Source organism: Oryctolagus cuniculus, chromosome 16, assembly GCF_051225735.1.
Source record: "Oryctolagus cuniculus isolate XC-2025 breed Fujian yellow rabbit chromosome 16, ASM5122573v1, whole genome shotgun sequence".
In the NCBI taxonomy this organism is placed as follows: Eukaryota; Metazoa; Chordata; class Mammalia; order Lagomorpha; family Leporidae; genus Oryctolagus; species Oryctolagus cuniculus.
Window position 1 is genome coordinate 74,578,144 of NC_142882.1, and position 22,692 is coordinate 74,600,835.

General features: G+C 40.9%; 1 protein-coding gene across 2 annotated transcripts in view; it reads left to right on the plus strand.

The window, feature by feature from the left end:
- Nucleotides 1–22,692, plus strand: part of COL28A1 (collagen type XXVIII alpha 1 chain) — a 193,842-nt gene that overhangs the window by 13,978 nt on the left and 157,172 nt on the right. The window contains exons 1-7 of one of the 2 annotated variants that reach the window (XM_051852947.3): nucleotides 2,136–2,417; nucleotides 5,200–5,360; nucleotides 6,521–7,077; nucleotides 13,890–13,910; nucleotides 15,737–15,793; nucleotides 18,537–18,590; nucleotides 21,380–21,421. In XM_051852947.3, coding sequence (XP_051708907.3) covers nucleotides 5,237–5,360; nucleotides 6,521–7,077; nucleotides 13,890–13,910; nucleotides 15,737–15,793; nucleotides 18,537–18,590; nucleotides 21,380–21,421 — 855 coding nt within the window. In that variant the 5' untranslated portion in view covers nucleotides 2,136–2,417; nucleotides 5,200–5,236. Of the gene's footprint in view, nucleotides 1–2,135; nucleotides 2,418–5,199; nucleotides 5,361–6,520; nucleotides 7,078–13,889; nucleotides 13,911–15,736; nucleotides 15,794–18,536; nucleotides 18,591–21,379; nucleotides 21,422–22,692 lie in introns of those variants that run through there. The other variant, XM_008261700.5, reaches the window with a different exon arrangement.

Sequence of the window (22,692 nt, forward strand, 5' to 3'; positions counted from 1 at the left end):
CGCCTAAAAACCTCCTCACAACATGGCGAAGAGAGAACCCGGATTCGGTTTGCCTGATTGATAGGGCTTGTAAGCACCTGTGGGCAACTCTAGCAAGCAGAGCATAGTGTGTGCCTCGGGGCACTGAAGACAGGCGCGTATCAATGCCAAAAATAAAAAGAAAGGGGGATCTGTGGGGAGCAACTGGGAGCAACTCGGACTAGACTAAGTTATTGGAATTAAGACTTATTCTATGCATCTGCTCTCCCACAATATGGCGCTGAGAAGGGAGTAACAGCTTCTACACAGCTGCCTCCAGTTCAACCAATAAACAGCAGGACCTGCTCCTGATTGGAGGAGAGCAGCGTACTCGGCATGTGGGCAGCTGAGTTGGGATTGGCGGAAGAGGACTATAAAGGAGGAGAGAGACAACATGCACCAGGAACATCTAAGGGGAACACCTGAGGAACATCTGAGCAGCCCCCGAGAGAGCCGGCCGGCGGTGTGCCGCTCCCCCGCGGAAGTGGGGAAAGTGGCTAGGGGGAACCGCCCTTCCACGGAGGTGGAAGGATCAGTAGCCAACCCGGGAAGAACCAGCAGCAAACCCGGGGAGGGCCGAGCAGACAAAAGAACAGCGCAGGGTCCTGTGTCGTTCCTCCACGAAGAGGGGGAGCAACATAATGGTGCCGTGACTCGGATATGAAGCCTAGGCAGGGTTTAGTGTCGTTCCTCCATGAAGACGGGGAGCGACATAATGGTGCCGTGACTCGGATAGGAAGCCTAGGCAGGGTTTAGTGTCGTTCCTCCACGAAGAGGGGGAGCGATAGAGGATACCATTTCTTCTTTTTTTTTAAATTATTAATTTGAAAAGCAGAAAGAGACAGAGAGAAAGATAGCTTCCATCGCACTGGCTCTTCCCAAATGCCTGTTACACCTGGGCCAGGATGAACCCAGGAGCCAGGAACTAAATATGAATCTCCCTTTGAATAGCAGGGACCTAACTAGTTGAGCCACCACTGGCTGCCTCCCAGGGAGTGCATTGGCAGGAAGCTAGAATCAAAAGCAAACCCAGGACTCCAGGCTAGGCATTCTGAAAGGCGATACAGGTGTCCCAAGTGGCATCTAAACCGCTGTGCTAAATGCCACCCCCCATTTCTTTTTTTCTGTTAGTAAAGCCCATGAAACTTCAAACACTGCTTTGTGATGGGGAGAGAATGGAAACAGGAACATTCACATGGATGCTCAATGTAATGATGTAAAAGTTGTTGTAAGTGAGGTGCAGGGTCAGATAGAGGATGAGTTAAAGTCTCATTCCAGCATTTGATAGACAATGGGGAAGTTTCTGAACTCTCCTTTGCCTCCCTGTCTGAAAACCTTGACTTATTCTTGTAGCAACTTCTGTAAGTGGATGGTGTGTTTATGGAGGATTCAGAGAATGTATGTGAGTCCTAGCACTGTGCCTGTAACCTGGTAAATGACTGTGAGGAGGAGGCTGCTTCCTAATGAAATTCATGAATGATAACATGACTTCCTAAGAAAGCTGATTTGAAACAGTTATGGCATGAATGTTTTCTGCCTTTTTATTCTTTCAGAGGCAGTCCACAGAGAAGCCCTCCTACACCGTGAATTATCTGTGGGTCAGGGCGCTTCTTGGAATTACATTTTGCTTTGATAAACATCAACTTAATATGGTTTGAACCCACAGGGTAGAAAATATAAAAAGGTCGATGAAACAGAGATATCAGAAATTGACCACTGTAAACCTACCTCTCATTACAGTGGATCCTAATAATTCTATTCTCTCATTCCCTAAGTGGGAAAACAGGGGCAGAACCAGGACCAAGTTTAGACTACTCTTCCATAAACTGTTTAGATGAAAAGTTTCAAAGACTGAAGAAATAAACCTAGTGCAATGACTCTCTATGTACTTATCATCCAATTTCCATAGTTATCAGCACGTTACTTGTCTTGGACAATTGATTTTTAATCTGATCTTGGTGTCGTGTATAACTTCACAGAGCTTTCAGAATCAGTATCTTAGAGAGCATACCCCAAGCAAAGAAATATGGCAATAAGAAGAGAAGGACACAGCATCTGAAACAAAAGCACATTGTCAAGAAATGCTCCAAATGTAGAAAATTCTCTCAAGTTGTTTTGACAATAGACTGGAAAACACAGACTTGCTCTGAAAGGACTCTGTTCCTTTAAATTACTTACAGTTCCCACCCAGATCTTGCACCCTGGCCAAATGCCTGACCACTCTCGCTTAAACTTAGCCTAATAAACATGAATCAAAGATCGCAAAAGATCCAAATGCAAAGACAATTTTTGTACCCCACAAAGCAGAGCAATATCAAGTAGCTAATTCCATCCCTGGTGGTAGTCTTTGCTGTGGACATTTATGCAACCTGTCTTTAATTCCTGACGGTCATTGTAAGGTAAGACATCACTGCTTTGTTTCAAACATTTGGGAAGACCAAATGGCTTACACACTTGTTATATAAAGAAAGCTGTCAAAACTTTGTATCCTCTGTACTACTGTAAATCAGTTATTAGAGAGAAACAAATTATTGCTAAGATATAGACATTTAAAATTTATTTTAAAAATATTTTGAAATTAATTTTTAATTTTTCATTCTACTAAACAGTATTGTAGTGATGTTAATACTCTTTGGGATCTTTTTCTTAATTTGGGATAATATTTTATTCAATTTTAATTATAGGGTATTTGACTAATTTGGCAATTAAAGTAACATCTTTATACAATCATTTTATCTTCATAAAGAAATAATTGGGATGCAAACACTTAACAAAATTGGACAACTCTACTAGAAGATAATTTTATTTCTGAAAAATTCTTAAATATAAAGTCTCTTAGATTCACTGATCCTGATGTTTACTCAAGTAAGTTTTAGGCAAAAAAAGTAAAATATTGCATTTAGCTAAAGATCGTCATTGATTCTGCTGTTATCATTAGTAAAGCTAGAGATTACATTTATTTCATTTAAATAATGGAATCTCATGCGTTGAAATCTGCTTTCTTTGTATGTGACTTCTGAAAGGGAGATAGATTAGAATTATTAAAAACTGAAGCAAATAAAATGTGGTAAAAATGATTAGAAATGAAGCAGCTCCCAAGAGGCCAAACAAATAAAGAAGAAAGAGATTTTAGTAAGTAAAAGAGAACAAGAGTAGAAAGGTAGAAGTGTGTACTCTAGCTATGATAGGGAACCAGAATGGAAAGGCAAGACTGGTTTGGGTAGGTTAGATCAAAATTGTCAGAGCAAATAGTAACTAAATATGAGATATTGTGATTATTGTGTAATGAACATTATACATGCTGGGGTTTGGGTATGATTGCATTATTCTATGCCTATAGAACCACATGAGCAGGTAATTAGTTTTGGGGAAAGATAAGTCTGTTTAAAGCCAGTATTTCCAAAGCCATAAATGAAGCCTACCAAGGAGAAGATTCTAAGATTCTAAGAAGATTCTTAGAATCCAGCATGAAAATCACCTCTGTGTTTTGAAGAGTTGCTTGTGTGCAAAAAATCTCTCTTCCTCTTAGTGAAATTCAATGCTCCCAATTTCTGGGATGTTTCTTATGGTATGGACTCAACCAAAGAGAAAAGTCATATGTAATACAAGGGACATTTCTCTTTGTAATGCAATAGCAGCTGTATTTTTCTGTATTGCCTTGCCTCTACACCAACCTTCAGACTTAAAGTTGTACATCTTTTGTATTATTCTCCTTGGTTATTAAAGGAATTCCTTAAGGGTGAATGTCCTTAATTTGTTCCTTTTCCGTTGCACATTTTCTTCTTCTTCTTCCCTCTTCTTTTTTAATCCAGCTGTTGTCACATGTTAGTATACCTGACCTGAAGCGCAGTTGGCATTTGGCCAATTGCACTTGATGCGCCTGCCAGCTGAGTTGCTTGGTCGCACTGATCCAAAGTTCTTTTAATAAACTTCCTGCTAGACAGCGGTATTTGAGGAGCATACTGTGGTATGAAGCCATCTGTTTCTCCATCCCCAACCCAACAGCTTTGCTTCCTTTTGGGTTTACCCATCTGACATGCATGAAAGAAGTCAGTCTTCCCATCTCACTCCTCACTGCCTTTACAAGTACTTGTATTTCCATTCTGTGTTCAGAGCCTGGAGAAATTGTGCTTGTCACTTCTCAGTTCACATATCCTAAAGGCAAGATGTCAAAGAAGGTAAATGTGACCCGTTTTCCATAACTCCTGAAGTAGGCAAGCATTTCCAGACCAGGTTGAATACTGGCTCAAAATGAGCTTTCTTGTTCCTTGTCTCTTGGACAGACTGAGCTAGTAACACATCATTCTTTTGCCATGGAAGTATGTGGGTTTAAAAATCATTTGGCATGTAGCTGGACATATTGGCTAATGAAGATGACTGGGGATTTTAATACAGAATTAGATTTTTCATTGTCAATTTACCCAAGTAGTTTTGCAGTGCAGTTCTAAGGGGATGATTCATGGCTTCAAGTCCTCTTTCTGCCCATTAGTTCTTCCAGCTAACACTGGAAGAACAATGTTGTTTTTCAGCAAATCTGTTGCTTTTGCTCTCACACTCTCTTGATTCGTGGAATGTTCAGCTACAGTCTATCCAGGAACCCTGTTGGAGACAGAGTTTCCAAAACAAGAGCAGAAAAGAGAAATGGGTTTCTATGGGAACAGGAGGGCGATTTGATTTTGACTCCTCTCTGAACTCCTTGAAGTTGTGCATGCCACATTAAGACCAAAATGGAGGTGGTTCTCTACAATCCTGCAAAATACTGGTTTGTCAAGAATCAGTTATAATGAATGGAATGGCCGCAGAGCAATCTGAATTCACCCTGAAGAATCTGGAAATGACAAAGCAGACCCTGTGAACGTACCTCACCAGACGGAGTATGGCTGAAAAACTTTAACTGGCTCCCCTACTCTCTGCTCCTCATCATATCATGGGAAATTAAGACTCCTTGAATACATTTCTTTGAATAGGGACAAATATTTACTAATAAATGCTTGGTTGTGGTGTCATGATTTCTTTGAATTAACAACATGTAAAATCTCAATGTAAATATTTTCCTAGAAGTGTTCATGAAAGCCTCTTTCTGTAGTCACATGCAAATGTTTCAACTCTGCTGGTCTGAAATAAAAATGTTGCGAACACTGTATTTTACTAAGACATTTATAACTGGTTTTTCTGTTAAAGATTCTACAAGGCAGATGAGATTTCACCATCTACCATAATGTGGAACAGCTATTTTGCCTTCTGCCTCCTGCTTTTGCCAGCTTTTCCGAATCAAACAGTGTATGGACAAAGAAAGAAAGGACCAAAACCGAATCCACTTGCAAGGAAAAATGACTTCTGGGGTAAAAAAAAAAAAAGTTTTGTTTCTGTTTTAAGTATCAGTGTTAACCTATTAAACACTGATATGAGCTTTTCTGAGTTATGTTCATGTAAAGAGCAAACCACACACACACACACACACACACACACACGGCATTCTACCTGATATCATTATATTATGATAATACATTTTCTATAACTTGAGCACATTAGAGTTTTTATCCACTTGTGTGTTTATTGTTTTAGTTGAGCTTTACAGAAACCTTGTAAGTTTTAGTAGGACAGAGATTGCCACTTTCATATTACAGATCAAGAATTGAGGTCAGGAGAGATTACGTGACATATTCAAGGCCATAGGCAAAGTAACGAGTAAGGTACAGAGCAAGTATTCAAACCTAAATTCCCTGTTATTTTTTTTAAAGATTTATTTATTTATTTGGAAGAGTTACACAGAGAAGGAGAGGCAGATAGCGAGGTGTTCCATCCACTGGTTCACTCCCCAGATGGCTGCAACATCTGGAACTGCCCTGATTTGAAGCCAGGAGCTTCCTCCAGGTTTCCTACATGGGTGCAGGAGCCCAAGGACATTGTCCAACAACTTTTGCTTCCCCAGGCCACAGCAGAGAGCTGGGTCAGAAGTGGGGCAGCCGGGACTTGAACCCGCGCCCATATGGGATGCAGGCACTTCATGGTGGCTTTACCCATTATGCCACAGCACTGGCTCCACTTCCCTGTTTAGAGTTAAATTTATTTCCCCGTTACTCTTGCTATAGTGTACATGTCACATACTCCCTTGACTTCAAGAAAGGTAAAAACAAAACAGAAAACCAACGTGAGGACTCAGTAATTTTGCTTCTGGGCAACTTCTCCCACTATTTGTTCAGTTTTTGAACTGTGAGAGACCCTTCCTTCACCCACTTTACAAGAGTTTAAAAGTAAGAAGATGCTTAGAATCTGTAACATTTTTGTTTTCTCTTTATTTGCATGATTTTACAAGGGGGAAATTTATAGACTTGAAAGGAATTTACTTCTTTACAGCATAAGCCTTATCCCCAAAGTGTCTCTCATATTTCCTTTCCTCCTCTCTCAAAAATGTACATGATATACCTCTGGGCTTTCCTTAAGCATAGGTGTTTCATGAGCAGGGATAATTATTTTGCCTAACCATTTTGTTCTGTTTCAGCCTCTATTTGCTTCATAGACATCGTCTTCATTGTGGACAGCTCTGAAAGTTCCAAAATTGTCCACTTTGATAAACAGAAAGATTTTGTGGAGCGCTTGAGTGACAAGATTTTCCAGGTGACTCCAGGTCACTCCTTGAAATATGACATCAGACTGGCAGCCCTTCAGTTCAGCAGCTCTGTCCAAATTGACCCACCTTTTTCTTCCTGGAAAGACCTGAAGACATTTAAGCAGAGGGCCAAGTCTTTGAATTTGATTGGGCAAGGCACCTTTTCTTACTATGCCATCTCCAATGTTACCAGGCTATTTAAGAGGGAAGGGCGCAAAAATGGTGTGAAAGTGGCTTTGCTGATGACTGATGGCATCGACCATCCAAAGAATCCAGATGTTAAAAGTATTTCTGAAGATGCCAGAACTTCAGGGATATCATTTATCACCATCGGACATTCCACTGATGTCAATGAAGCCAAACTTCGTTTGATATCTGGAGATTCATCCAGTGAACCCATTCTACTCTTGAGTGACCCAACCCTTGTGGATAAAATTTGGGATCGCCTGGTAGGTACCAATGGGTTGGTCATCTATTTCTTGCCATATTATTTATAACTTGTTTAGAATTTCTGTAAGGATAGATATTGGGTCAAAAAAAAAAAACATAAAGAAACTAAGTGGAATTATCACTTTGGGAGTGGAAAGAAATCTTTCTGAAGTCTCTCCACTTCTTTCATAGTTTACACCAGATAACCTGGGAAACTACCAGATTCATTTCCTGGAATTACATTCCTAACTGTATTACTCACCAATGCTGAGGATCTGGGGAGGCTTGCTTTCCAGTCATATACGTCTGGCTCCTGTTTGTATACATCCTAAGATGATGAACACTGCTGACTTGCATTGACTTTGTGGTCAACTGGGGGTCTGCTGTTTTTTGGTTTCTCCCCATGCCACACCGGCAGAAGTATTTTTGACTGTTTCATTTATTGTCACATTATTCTACTCAGTGTAGAGACTTCAATGTTAACTTCTACGAAGTAGGAGAAGACTTTAACAAGTCCATCCAATTTAAAATCGATTGCAGCCTACACCCAACCAACAGCTTCTCCCATCACAATAGTGATTCCCACTCAGCTGGGCTGATTAGCTGTGTTGATGGTTTTCTGGATTCGTTGCTCAGCTACGTATGAGAGCCTTTCCTTGCTGTTTTGGGAAACACAAGGCAAAACAATCGAAATGAAACCCTTCTTTGCAACATTTCTCCAGGAGAAAACTCCTGGAGATAAACTGGATGATTTGTTAAGTGTTAAAAATTGATCTTCTTAAAAATACTGACTTTGTGATTTATTTCCTGAGAAGAGGACAAAGCAGATAGATGTGTGTGCTAGGAACTGAGCCTTTCACATGGCCGTTTGCTGTTGGTTGCAAGTCCAGAGACTGTGTTGCTCCTTTGTCCCTTCCCCCAGTCCTCTTCCCAACTTTACTGTTCCCATTTTACACCCAGTTGTTTCTGGCAGAGACTAGAGTTTTCCTTGTTTAAATAATGTGCAAGTGCACTCCAAATATTAAGCACTACTCTGAGCACTTTATATATCTTATTTTTTCAGTGTTCCCCACAATCTTACATTGTAGGGAACATTAGTATTCTGATTTAATGGCTTTAAATTTAAGGTCAGCAAAGACCCTGGAGTCTGCATGCTTAACCTTGTAGTGGCGTATTGAGAAGGCACATAGTGTCTGGTTTTAAGGTTTTCTCTGTTTAGAACTGCCTTTCTATGGTTAAGCAACATTTCTCCTCCAAAGCTGCTGTGATTTCTGGCCTTTCATACTGGAGGATGGAGGGCTCAAAGGGGAGTTCTGCTGAGATCAGAGACAGAGATGAGAGGCCTAGCCCCTGGTCCTTGGGACAAAGGCTCATTCTGAGCAACTTTTTTCAGGAAAGGGGAAACTTTTTTCAGGAAAGCCAGTCGTGCCTGGCTGACACCTAGTCCTGTGTGTGTTATGGTTTAAGGAGTCCTCAACATTAAGCTTAAAACAAAAGATCCCGGCATGAGCAGGGAAAATCCTGGGGATGAGACCTTGCGTCATCTGTTGCTATCTCCCCACCTCCCTACCAGGGTGAGAAGCTCTCACTGCAGAGGATGGGGCCAGCAGCAAATTGTCTGGCCAGATGTGTCGGCTCAGGATGCCCCTGCTCCCTGCAGACACACCCTGGTGGAGAGCTCCTGCCCACCTGAGAACACAGGCTCTTGGCAGTAGACTGGAAGCCAAACTGTTTGTTTCTGGAGAAACCAGAAAACAAGCAATGACGCAGCTCTTCCTTGGTTAGCATCCTGTGATTTCAGCCTGTTTGTTCAGATGGGAGCTCTGTGAATAAGCCCCTTCTTAGAAGGAGACGCTGCTTTCCAAACACTTCCAGGATCCAAAGTACTTCCTAGGCTCCTCAGAGAAGGCCAGCCAGGATGCAGTGTTTCATACGGTCACCATCTGGGAGGCAGAAATCAACGCTTGTTCAGATCATTGGAAAATTCCCTCATCAAATCCATTTTTTTGCATCTTTAGTTTTTTTTGTTAACTTTTTGGCTTAAAATAATTCTGTAGATGACTTTTAAAATAAGTTGATTAGGTACAATTTAAGTTCAAAACTGCGTCTCCTTAAAGTTCCCTGAGTTTCGACAGATGAAACTACCAACAGGATTAGAATGTAGAACATTTCCGTCGCTCTCAAATGTTTCCTCATACCTGTCTTGCTCGTGAGCAGCTGTTCTTTCAGCTCTCTAGATGTGTGTATAACTTCTAGAATTTGATACAAGTAAATTTACAAGTACAAGTAAATGTACTTTTTTTGTGTCAGGATTGCTTTGCCTAGTATAGTGATTTTGAAATGAATCTGAGTTGTCTTTTGCATTAGAACTTTATTCCTTTTTTTGTTGAGTAGACTTTAGTTGACTTTAATTCGCCTGAGTGTCTACAATGAATAGATTTTACAGGAACCAAGACAAATAAGGAATCACTGTACATTCCTTGATGCTTGCATAGGAAGTATCATGTAAAAACCCAGTGAAAATACTTCAGTTCTGAATTACCCTAGAGAGACCTGATAATTCCAAACTGAAGGGAATATGTAAAATATTTTATTATAATTTACATAACAATATTAAAAGCTAAGAAATAATTCAACTTCATCTCCTGAATATATTGCTTAAAGCTTTAGAAGAGTAGAAGAAGGTATGTGGAAACTTCTAAAAAATTCATTCTTTTAACATCTTTGTAATTAAATATTTATGAGAATAACAATTGTTACAAATTGATCCATTTTTCTAAAAATCCAAATGTACAATATCCTGTCTCTCACATATGAAGGTATGTCAAAAAATTCACAGAAAAATGGAATTAAAAGAAATGTTTATTTTGGATAAAAATATTTTGAAGTTCATGCATTTTTTCCCTGAATATTTTGAAGATCACTCATTTGCATGGATTTCCAAACCATTTGTACCAAAATTCTTTGAATTCCATTTTTTGTGAACTTCTTGAAGCACCCATATGTATAACATCATAAAAACTTGAATCCATGACTTTGGTGTACATTTTTTTGACCTAATGAAGGCGTTTGTTTCTTTATTCTTTTGCACTGACACTCCAGGATTCCCTTAGACTGCATTGGAACACTCCCTTTGCTCTGGCCTCAGTCCTGTTCTCACAGAGTGGACAGGGAGAGAGAGAGAGAGACAGAGAGAAAGGTCTTCCTTTGCCGTTGGTTCACCCTCCAATGGCCACCACGGCCGGCGCACTGCGGCCTGCACACCGCGCTGATCTGAAAGCAGGAGCCAGGTGCTTCTCCTGGTCTCCCATGGGGTGCAGGGCCCAAGCACTTGGGCCATCCTCCACTGCACTCCCTGGCCACAGCAGAGAGCTGGCCTGGAAGAGGGGCAACCAGGACAGAATCCGGCGCCCCGACTGGGACTAGAACCTGGGGTGCCGGCGCCACAAGGCAGAGGATTAGCCTAGTGAGCCGTGGCGCCAGCCCCAGCTGTTCTTACAACCTGCTTCTCTGACTGAATGGAAGCCTTACTACTCCCCAAGGCCCCCAGTTCTGGCCACATGGGCCCTTCTGTCACTCTCTTTAAATGTCCCCCATCACTGCTTCCTTTGTCCTCTTGCCTACTCTTTGTGACTTTCTTCCTTGTAAACTTTGACATATAGAACACATACCACCCATGACTTGATCCTTTGCATTCCTCTCTTCAAAGTCATTCAGAAACCCCACCTGTTCCAAGAAACCATCTTGCTACCAGACCCCAATCTAAGGCCTCCTTCCTACACAGTTGACGTGTGTTGCCCTCTGTTCCTGGGGCTTACAGGCTGAAAGTGCCCTGAGGGATAGAGCTTTGTTCTTTGTTTGAAACAGTCTCTTCTATTGTGTAGTTTTAGGTCCACTTTTGTTTCCATAGAGATATAAATTCCAGCAAATATGAAATCAAATGTGTTCCCAAAATAGCTACTTGGTTGGGTTGTTATGGTTTTGAGCCTTCTGATACGTATTTTTAAATAGCAATAAGCAATGCAGAAGTTCAATCTTCAAAAAGAAGAGATGAACAAAAGTGTGCATGTATACATCAGGCACAGCGAGAGGTAAATTCATAAATTTAAAAACAGACATGGCTATTGCGTATTGTAAAAAAAAATGGTTGTCAAGTGACAAAACTGACTTTTTCTTTATTTCAGTAGTTTTTTCAATATTACAATTTGACTTGAATTATTAGCTGTTTTTTATTTTTTTTTTTTTATTTTTTTATTTTTTGACAGGCAGAGTGGACAGTGAGAGAGAGAGACAGAGAGAAAGGTCTTCCTTTGCCGTTGGTTCACCCTCCAATGGCCGCCGCGGCCGGCGCGCTGCGGCCGGCGCACCGCGCTGATCCGATGGCAGGAGCCAGGAGCCAGGTGCTTTTCCTGGTCTCCCATGGGGTGCAGGGCCCAAGCACCTGGGCCATCCTCCACTGCACTCCCTGGCCACAGCAGAGGGCTGGCCTGGAAGAGGGGCAACCGGGACAGAATCCGGCGCCCCGACCGGGACTAGAACCCGGTGTGCCGGCGCCGCTAGGCGGAGGATTAGCCTATTGAGCCGCGGCGCCGGCCTTATTAGCTGTTTTATTATTGCTTCTCCTAAAGTCCTTCTGATTCCTTTTCCCTGTCTCCCAGAAGAAACCAAGTTTTTGATGTGTTTTAAATATTTTCATCATATTGTATGCACCCATCAGCAACTTGCGTTTTCACTCAGTGGTGTTTGGAAGCTTATCTATGATGAAATAGGCAGGCCCAATGCATTCACTTTAACTTCTGGATAGTATTTCACTTATTGACCCGTTCTACTATTGATGTCTATTTAACTATTTCCAATTTTAATGATTAAAACTGGCAAATGTTGAAGTGTACAAGTGTAAGAATTTCTCCAGGGATGGTCTCTAAGGGGTGTGAGGATCAAATGAGTGATCCAGCGTTGCCCTGGGCAGCCTAGAGTTAGTGTAGCCACAGCTTCACTCTTGTGAGTGCAGCCAAATGTCCTATGGAGAAATAATACCATTTGACATCTACATGGTCAATGAGTTCACATTTCTCCAGATGGCCTCTTGTCTCTTGAAGATACAAATATCATCTATTTTCAGCCTGGATTTACATGCCAAGTAATTTGAAGCATTTGGTGGTGGAGGGTAATAGGCAAGACTCTAAATTTTGTAGCTAACATCTGTTGCCTGAGTTTTAAAGCTCCTGAGACCACATGGTCAAATTTCCCCCTTTCAATATATGGGAAAAACTACCTAGAAGGATCATATAACCTGTCCAAGGCCACGTGGTTAGTTAATAGTTGAAACTGGATGGCAACCCAGGATGACTCTTAATTCCCAGCCTAACTTTTTTTCCTCATTAAACATTAGTGTTTAAAACATTTCACTGCCTTGTTCCTCTATGTTCTTAGTTGGTATGGAAATGAAGGGAAAACAAAACCAAAGGGTTGTAGGATCCTCCAGGAAGTTTCAAACTCTGATTGTTAATTTCCTCCTTAGATTCCTCATTTAAGATATCTTGTAACAGATATTCCAGTGTTTTCTACTTCAATTTCCTGTTTTACAGAATGTAAATCAGTGCTTCAGCATCACTCATAAGGCACTAGTTGACACAGACTTTCTACTTTAATTCTGCCTGTAACCATTGGTCAGTTTCTTTCCAGTGTTTGACTTCTGAAGTGGCCTTTGATGTACTTGTCAGGTAAGGCCCAAGTGAGCTGGACTATAATAGTGAGGCCAAGAAGTTGGACAAAAACCAAATTGTGACATTTCTCTGAAATGATGAATCTGAAATAGTCTTGAAAAATGTTCTGGTTAATTCATTCTTGTGTGGGTAAGTATGAAGTGGCTTTGAAGACAAGGATGTAGCTCAAGCAAGCGACTGTGGCCAAGTCGCATTATTGTGGAAGCACATTTCCTTAATGCAGAATGAGAAGTTGAGCATGATAGACATCTCAGAATCATTAGCAAACATTTTTTCATGATGACTTTTCTATATGGGAGAGATACTATTTTTCCACCATTTAATTTTTTTTTTCTGCAAGATGGCAAGTTGAAAATATAGGTCCTTTTTTTATAGAAATGATGCATATTTCTATGAACTTTTCAGATTTCCTGGAAAATGTCATTTCTGATACTCTTAAAATCTAAAAACTGAATCACTTTTTCTTTGGCTGAAATTTTACAAACAGGGCACATGTAAAGCTCATAGAATTTCAAAGAGAAACCCTTTCTCCTGAGAATTACTTTAATGCAAATTTTTGTTGTCCCTTAACCTAAAAAAAAAAAAAGCCACTGGGCTTTCTAAATTTCTCTTTTTGAGTTTTAGTATGATTATATAAGGCCATTAATATTTTGTGAAATTATGCCTCTAAAATTAATGATTTAATGCCTTCCAATAAGTGTGTATATGTATAGGGGAAGAAAAAAAGAAAAAATTATATATTCTGCCTCAATCTTTTTAGGTAAAAATGAGAACTTTCTCATTATGGCTCGTAATTATGGCCAAATTATGGAGATTATAAAGCTGATAAAGGAAACCAAAGATGAAGCATAGGGTGCAACACGCTAAGTTCCTAGAAAATGTAGAGTAGTTTTTAATGTGTGTGCCCTTCATATCTCCTATTCTTCCGTGGCTGCGAGTGCTCCTTGGGTGGCTGGCTGGTCGGCTTTATTGCTTTTACAAGGTTAAAAAGGCTGAGTTGCTATTCTTCTTGAAAATTGCATATCCCATAGGGAATAATTAAGACTAATGAGAAGCTGGAAGCAGAACCATGAATTGAATTAATGTCTCATTCTTTTCCCTCCTAGGATATCCTATTTGAAAAGAAGGTAAGCACCACGTGCTTTGATTACTGTGAATTACTCTAAAAGCTGGCCTTAGCTAATCATCGTGATAATTCACATTAGAAGATAAGGTGTGACTAAATAACAAAGCTTAATTCCCTTAAAGAAAGGAGCCACTCTGTTTTGAGGCAGCCGTCTGGTTTCTTTTATGCCATCATATCCACTGCAGGTTGGAAAATTGAGAAAAGTAGGAAATATTCAATATGTATTCTGTTTCTCTGTCTCTGACACCTGCTAATCATGTGAATTCTACTCTGGGCGGGGGGTATTCCTGGTGTTGGCTACAGTTAGGCGAGAGGTCCTAGCTAACAGACAAACCCAGGAATCCTCTCTTGCCACCTTTTGATTGACTTCAAGCTCATCCTCCTTCCTATTGTGCAGCAAAGAGAATCTGATGATGTCTATCAGACCACCTGGCAAAGGAAGCCGGCCAGTATCAATGAACTGGATAGGACCTAGCACTATGGGGGATCACCAGCTCCCAAAGGCTACCGTACTAGACATGAATTTCTTAAAGCCAAGAGTTTGGAGCACCTGAACTTTGTTCAATCCATTACTTATTTAGCATCAGGGCATTTGTAAGTATTATTGCATAAAATAATAGAAACCATCCAAACCTTGTAGGAGTTTCATTGAATTATACATGGTTAGATATATTATTGTATTATGACCCACTACAAAATGAAAAAAACCTTGCCAATTAGACTTGAATATTGTGCCTTCTTATCAATTCTAATTTGCATTTTATACTTAAGAGTCCTTTTAGAGTTATTTGAATTCTGTATCACTTTTTTTGCATATATATAAGGGAAAATGGATGGTTTCTAAAACGTCTTCATGTCAAAGTCTACACCTTCAGAATCACTTTTTGTCTGAACTGTTGATTCCCTTGTTTTTCTACACAATGCTGGCCTCATCCAAAGCACTGGTGATGCCATAGTCCCTAAGTGCACTCGTCCTTTTTCCCATTTCATTCTGTACCACCTGAAGGGTGTTTGCAGAAAACAATTCCTTCATCATGATTGGGCCTGCTTGGCAGCTAGTTTGAGGGGTACTCTGGTTTTAGAAAGGTCAAAATGAGGGAAAATGTACATCTTGGAATTGATAAAATATCATAGCTCAAATGTTTTTCCTTGCCAAGAAAATGAGCATTTAATATTTGTATTTGATTGAGTTTCCATGTGTGTTATAAAGAAAAACAGCAGAAATTCTAAGTTACCTGGAAATGTTTGTTTTCCCCTGTCAATTGCCATCTATAAGTTATATATATACATTTTTAATTTTATTTGAGCTGAAGAAAGAGAGCACACTCCTATACACTGGTTCTCTTTCCAAATGCCCACAATGGCTAGCACTGGCCAGGACAGAAGTCGGGAACTGGGAACTCATTCCAGATCTCCCGTGTGGGTGGCGAGGACTGAACCACTTGACCCATCACTGCTGCCTCTGTAGTGTGCATTAGCAGGAAGCTGGCGTCAAGAGTCAGAGCTGAGAAAGGAACCCAGATACTCAGATGTGGGATGCTGGCACCTTAACCGTTTCTTAACTGCTACCATAAGTGTCTGCCTCTAAGTTATATATGCATTTTTGATGGACTATCTGTTTTACATAAGCATGGTAACACTCAGTAATATTTGATTAGCTGACTCCAACTAGGCCTGAGTCTGCCTAAAATAACGGAAGAAAAAAAATCCTTATAAACTTGCAAAGTAAGATTTCTTCAGAAGACGACTTCAGTTAGTCATACACTGAATAATACCTGAGTGCTCTCTCTCACTGTGTGTTAATATTGTGTTTCTTTGTCAATTCAGTGTGAGCGCCAGATGTGTGAGTGCGAGAAGGGGGACCCAGGCGAGCCAGGCGCTCCTGTGAGTATGTTTCTGCTTTGACCTTGCGTCCTGTGCTGGGCACCGTCCATCGTCCTGGCAATGACAGCTCTGCTCTCACTGGAAAGCTCTGGGGATATCTCCTGCTGTTGCAAAGCAGTTGTTTGGAAATGACAGCAAAAATGGACAGACTGTTTCTTCTATTTCTAAAGGGACACATCTGTCCTTAAAAATAGGCCTCAGATTTTGCTGACCTAATGAGGGCAGACTTGGTTTAAAATGATGAGGTTTCTCCACCAAAGACATCTCACTGCTTTCAGGATCATTAGGAGCAGAATTTCTCAATAATGAAGTGAAAATATAGAAAACGATAACACAGATCATCAGAGCCTTAGGCAAACCTTTATCCCACTAAGGCCACGGCACAGACCACCCTGGAAGCTACCTTCACATGAATCTAGAGGAGCGGCCGCAGCAGAGAGGCCTCACAGACAGCAAGCTCATCAGGATGCTTTGAGGGGATTAGGGGTGAATCTCTGACATGGAAGCAACCCAAAATTAGAGCAGGATTGACCATAATGCTTCAGTTTTTTTTAAAATAATTCAAAGGCAGAGTTTTTTTGGGGGGAGGGTGAGGTGGGGTGTGGTGAGTGGGGGAGCAGAGAGAGAGAGAGAGAGAGAGAACCATCTTCTATCCACTGGTTCACTCCTCAAATGGCATCAACTGCTGGGGCTGGGCCAGCCCAAAGCCAGGAGTCTGGAAGTCCATGGGGGCCTCCTATGTGGGTGGCAGGGAGCAAGCACTTGGGCCATCTGCTGCTGCTTTCTCAGGTGCATTAGCAGGGAGCTGGATTAGAAGTGGAGAGTCGGGACTTTAACTGGCATCTATATGGAATGCTGGTTTTGCAGGTGACAGCTTAACCTGCTTACCACAATGCTGGTCCTGCTGATTCCAAATTTGATAGGATTGTCCTCAGAGGAGTCTTCCTTTATATTCTGGCCTAATATTTGGTAGGTGTCCTGTCTGTCATGGAAAGATATTTGAAGTAACATTGGGATTACTAGAGATGCTGAGCAGTTTTTATTTTATTTTATGTTGTTATGATATGTTTTGTTATATTTTTATTTTATATTTTTGTTTTTTTTAAATTAAATTTTATTTTTTATTTTTCTATTTTATTTTAAAGGGGGAGAGAGAGAATCTCCTACCCACTGATTCACTCCCCAAGTGTCCATAACAACCAGGGCTAGGCTAGGCTGAAGCCAGGAGCAGGGAACTCAGTCTGGGTCTCCCATGGGAATGACAGGGACTCAAGTACTTGAGCCCTTACAGCTGCCTCCCAGGTGTGGATAGCAGGAATGGAGAGCAGAGCTGGGACAAGGGGCAGCCCCGACACGCTGAACGTTTCTCCAGCACATATCAGCAGGAAGCATCCATGCTGCTTGTCCAGTATTCAGTGTATTTATGTGGTTCCAAGCCTTATCCTGAGAGTTCAGAAGCCCAGTTAAAAAGTTTCACAAAATGAGTGGATAAAAATGTTGAACTAATGCTTGTATTTGGGGGTGGGGAGAATGTGGACTGTGAATATGTTAGAATATAACACATTTCAAGTTGACACTCGGTTCTAAGGCCTGTGTTTTTTAAAACCAGGCTAACAATCAAGGCTTTAAAGAGTGAGGATGTCTGCCCACACTTGTCTTCTTCCCTCCCTCCCTTTCTTTCTCTCTCTCTCTCTCTCTCTTTTTTTTTTTTTTCTAAAACAGAGTTAGATACCTACAGGGTAATGGGCCAGCCTTAGAAACTTACTTTTGGTAAAGCAAAGGTTGAACTTTCCTGTGTTACAAAGTATTAGTTTCAACTTATTTCACTAAGAGATTGCCTGGGGAAAGGATGTTCAGATGTGTGTGTGTGTGTTTTAAGATTTTTTATTTATTTGAGAGGTAGAGTTAGAGACAGTGAGAGGGAGAGACAGAGAGAAAGGTCCTCTTCTTCTGTTGGTTCACTCCCCAAATGGCCACAATGGCTGGAGCTGTGCTGATCTGAAGCCAGGAGCCAGGAGCTTCTTCCAGGTCTCCCACACGGGTACAGGGACCCAAGCACCTGGATCATCTTCTACTGCCTTCCCAGGCCATACCAGAGAGCTGGATCAGAAGAGGAGCAGCCGGGACTAGAACTAGCGCCCATATGGGATGCCGGCACTGCAGGTGGAGGATTAATCCACTGCGCCATGGTGCCGGCCCCGTGATGGATTTTAAAATGAACAGTAAGAAAGCTTACAATTGCAGAGCTAATCTGATAAGTTCATTCACTTACTAATGTTGTGTTTTAATAAGGGTAAGCCATAGAAACATGATATTTAACAGTTATTGAAGACTTTCCAAAATCAGTTCCCAGGAAAGCAACCTTTTTTGATGACTTGTGAACAGGTCTTGCCTTTGTGGAACAGGATTGAAGAGCTCCCTTCTCTCATCATTTGAGGTTGCCCCCTCGATGTCAGATTTTGTTTGCAAAGTTCCTGAGAAGTAACTGCTTAGGGAAGCAGTAGCTGATGGGAAAGGGAAGCAATATATTCACTTAAGCAAATTTAGAAAATCTGTCTATTCAAGACAGTGCAGTTTTCCTTGTGTAATAAAGGGACAAAAGGAGTTGAATTTACTTGGCAGGTAAAGGTTTTCCAGTTTTCTTTCATTTTATGCAATATGGATAATTAGAAATTATTAGAAAGTATCAGGAACTAATAGAACACCAATTCACAATGATCTTTTTCTTTCTCTTTGCCTTCAGGGTACACATGGAAACCCAGGTGTCAAAGGTGAGCGAGGACCAAAAGGAAACCCGGTAAATGAATAAACAGCTTTTTTTAAACTTGCTTTTTGTGTGTATATATGTATGTATGTATGTATTTATACCTAGAAACCTTTTATTTAAGGTATGCAAACTTCATGCACTTCATATGTACAAATTTAGGAACACAGTGATTCTTCCCACCCTACCCACCCTCCTGCCTGCATTCCTACCCTTCTTCCTCTTCCCTTTTCTATTCTCATTCTTACTTTTTACAAAGCTCTATTTTCAATTAACTTTATACACATGATTAACCCTTCACTAAACAAAGAGTTTGACAAATAGTATGAAAAATAAAAAATTGTTTCTCAACATTTGAGACAAGGGCTTAAACAGCTTTTTTTTTTTAATCCAATGTATCTACTTCTTAGATTTATTTAAAGTACAGAACTAATAAAACAAATAGAATGAGCAAAAATCTGATATTTTGTGAGAAACACAAGATGTAGCTCTCCAATATTATCTATCTTGTGTTAGCTTGCAGTTACAAATTCTGAATTACATGAACATTTTCATCAGTAAGTTTAGGAAACCTTGGGATATTGAATAAATAGAACTTGTACTTAAATGATAGTGGCCCAAATCAATTAAGACAATGTTTCATGAACTTGTAATGTATTTTCACATTGAATGGACATTAGCACTTGCTTTTTTATATTTCTTAAAAGATTTTTTATTTACTTGAAAGAGTTACACAGAGAGAGGAAGAGAAAGAGAGAGAGTGACTGACCGACCTTCGTGTACTTGTTCACTCTCCAGATGGCCACAATGGCTAGGGCTGAGCCAATTAGGAGCCAGAACCAGGAGCTTCATCTGGGCCTCCCATGGGAGCAGGGGCCCATGCACTTGGGCCATCCTCCACTGCTTTCCCAGGTCTTTAGCAGGGTCCTGCATAGTGGAGCAGCCAGGGCACAAACCAATGTGAGACAAAATTTTTACAATAAGAAATAATTATTAGAGGTTGTTGCATAGAGCACCAGTTGGAGTCTTGACTGCCCTGCTTCCAATCCAGCTCCCTGCTAATGCACTTGGGAAAGCAGTAGGGGATGGCCCAAGGGCTTGGATTCTTGTGCCCACATGAGAGACCCCAAGGAAGCTCCTGGCTCCTGGCTCCAGGCTCCAGGCTCCTGGCTTTGGCTTGGCCCAGCCCTGGCTGTTGCAGCCATTTGGGGAGTAAACCAGGATGGAAGACCTCTCTGTCTCTCTGTAACTCTGCCTTTCAAATTAATAAGATAAATCTTTTTTAAAAAAGAAAAGAAATAATCATTAAAAAAAGAAAAATATCTAGTAAATATTTACATCAAATATAATGGATCACCAGTTAAATGCTATTGAATGTAAAACCTTATAAAATAGATGAGGGAATATCAAGTCTCTGATAATTACAAAGGAAACAATTTCAAGAGGTCAAGTAAAGCTAGTAAAGGAAGAAATAGAAATTCATTTGCTTTCTCTTTTAAAAAAGATTTATTTATTTATTTATTTATTTATTTGAAAGGCAGAGTTACAGAGAGAGATCTGAGATTTTCAATCTTTTGGTTCACTCCCCAAGTAGCCACGACAGCCAGAGTTGTGCCATTCTGAAGCCAGAAACCAAGGAGCTTCTTCCAGGTCTCCCATATGGATGCAAGGGCCCAAGTATTTGGGCTATCTTCTGCTTTTCCTAGGGTATTAGCAAGAAGCTGGATTGGAAGTACAGCAGCCAGAACTGAATTAGCAATGAATTGGTACCTATATGAGTTGCCAGCATTGCTTTACCTGCTATGCCACAATTCCAGGCCCTGAATTTGCTTTCTTTAGATAGTGAAAGTCAAGACAGGATCCCCTTTTAACACTAATTATTTACATTTTTGAAACTTTGGAATCCAGAGGATTATTTTTTTGGGGGGCGGGGGGGGGGGACGGTTTTTTAGTCCACAAAGTTTGGTGTGTGTGTGTGTGTGTATGTATGTGTTTTGAACTTTAAAATTTTTTTCTTATAGTAACTAAGGCAATAAAGCTAAAATACTAATAACCAGTGATAGCAATGTATTGGTGAAACTGGTTTGTTCTTCCTTGCAAAGGTAATTTGGCACATGTATTTTGAAAGCAATTAGTCAATAGGTAGAAGTCATTCAAACATTCAAATACTCAAAATTTTTACTTGATAGCCTTATTTCTGAGAGTGTTTTCAGGAGATTCTGAACAATATATTCAGTTATCTGCATGAGAGGATTTTTGCTTGTCATAGCATCTTTGGTAGCTCTGCAGCATACACACACATATACAACTGTACGGTCACTCCTCTCAGGCAAGTCTGTGTTGATGCCATGAGGCCTTTTTCTTTTTGTTGTGTTGATACCTGTCATAAGCTGATGTTCATATTTCATTTATTTAGTGTGCAATTTTGTGCCCCACAATAATTTTTCTAAGTCTTGCTGAAATCAAGCAGTCATTCTTTAGGACATTTTGGGGACTGTTCCTCAGCCCCTTGGAAACGTGCCCAAACAGCTACTCCAAGTGAAGTCCATGCGAAGTGTGCTGCCCATGCAGGATGCAGTCTGAGCTCTGAAATGGACCTGGGTTCTGCCCCCACACCTCTGGCTTCACTCCAGTGGGCCAAGTCTATCTGAGCTGCCATTGCTCCCTGTTGTAAGGTGGAAATGTCAATGTCACGGCTATTGATGTTTCCCTAAGTTGGATTACCCTATTAACATGGGGCCTCTGAAGAACACATTTTACTGAGCAGTCACTTTGCAGGGCTGTTGGATTCTGACTGAGTTTTTTTTTTTTGTTTGTCATAGGGTGATGCTCAAAAAGGTGAAACTGGAGAACAAGGGCCAAGGGTACGTATACAACTAGAATGGGATCCCAGGTATTCAGAGTCTGATTGACCATTCTGACCCCTGGAGGGCAGAAATGACTTATATCCACCTGTGCTCTTGATGGCTCCAGCAGCCAGATAGAATCTGAGAAGTGGAAATGTGGTGATACACTACTTTGCTCAACAGGACTGATGATGGGATAAGGGGTGTTCAACACGTGATGTTCCCTGATGCTTAATTAGGCATTTTTGAAGGGCTCAGATGGGGAAGGCTGTTTTTATGTGTTTTCTTATATTTTATGTGTGGTGAAGAATTAGAATTCCACGAGTATAGTCATTTGTAATCTAATTCTACAGACAAAATAGAATTTATCATTCTGGTTGATTTCTAATCTCGCAAATTAGAAGACAGAAGAGATTTCTTGGGAAATAATTATAGCACATTTTGCATTTTGCATCTCTGTGGGTGCTGCGGTAAATGTGGAGAATAGCAGAGAAGCATACAGGGAATGAAATGGAGGCACGTTATGTTGCCCTTCTCTGCCATCCCTGTCAATGCGAGCCCTGTCTGAGACAGAGATTGAAAAAGTTGTTCTCTTGGCGTTTTTAATCCATTTAGTGAAAATATCTCATAGAAAACTTGGTAATGCCAATAGAAATTGATTCAGAACATTGTGTTATTCATTCAAGAAACATCTCTTAGGTATCATCCACATATAAAGTATACTAGTACATGAAAATAAAGCTAATTCCACTTACAGCTTTTAAAAGTGTGTTATCTCAGGAGAGATAAGATATCCCAAGCAGCTATAAAAAAGTCTAAATATTGTGAAAAAGGCCTGAGCAAAATATTGGCATTCAGACATTCGGGCATTCAGGCGAGATCAGAGCTACCAGGTTAGGTTTTGTGGGATGACCCCTGAAGAAGTACAGGGATGGAGCAGGATGGGGGAGCAGCAGGCACTCCTGATGGACAGGACGCCCTGAGAGGCAAGGGCGGTGGAGGCTTTGGCTTGGGGACTGATGAGATAGGGTACCTGAAGAGACAGCATCAGCCACGGTCTGCAGGAAGGGCTGAGGTCACAATTCATGCTCAAGTCTGGCTGCAAAATCCGTGCTTTGTTGGATAGTGGGAAGCCCCTGAGATTCTGGGTAAAGTGCTCGAAGGCTCCAAAAGAGAGTCTGACATTGGAGCAAGGAAATAGCATTGCTTAGAAGCATGTGTGAAGCTGCAGACAGCATGAGAGGTGGCAGGAATTGACAAGACCTTCTCTGTCCGTAACAGGAAAGCCG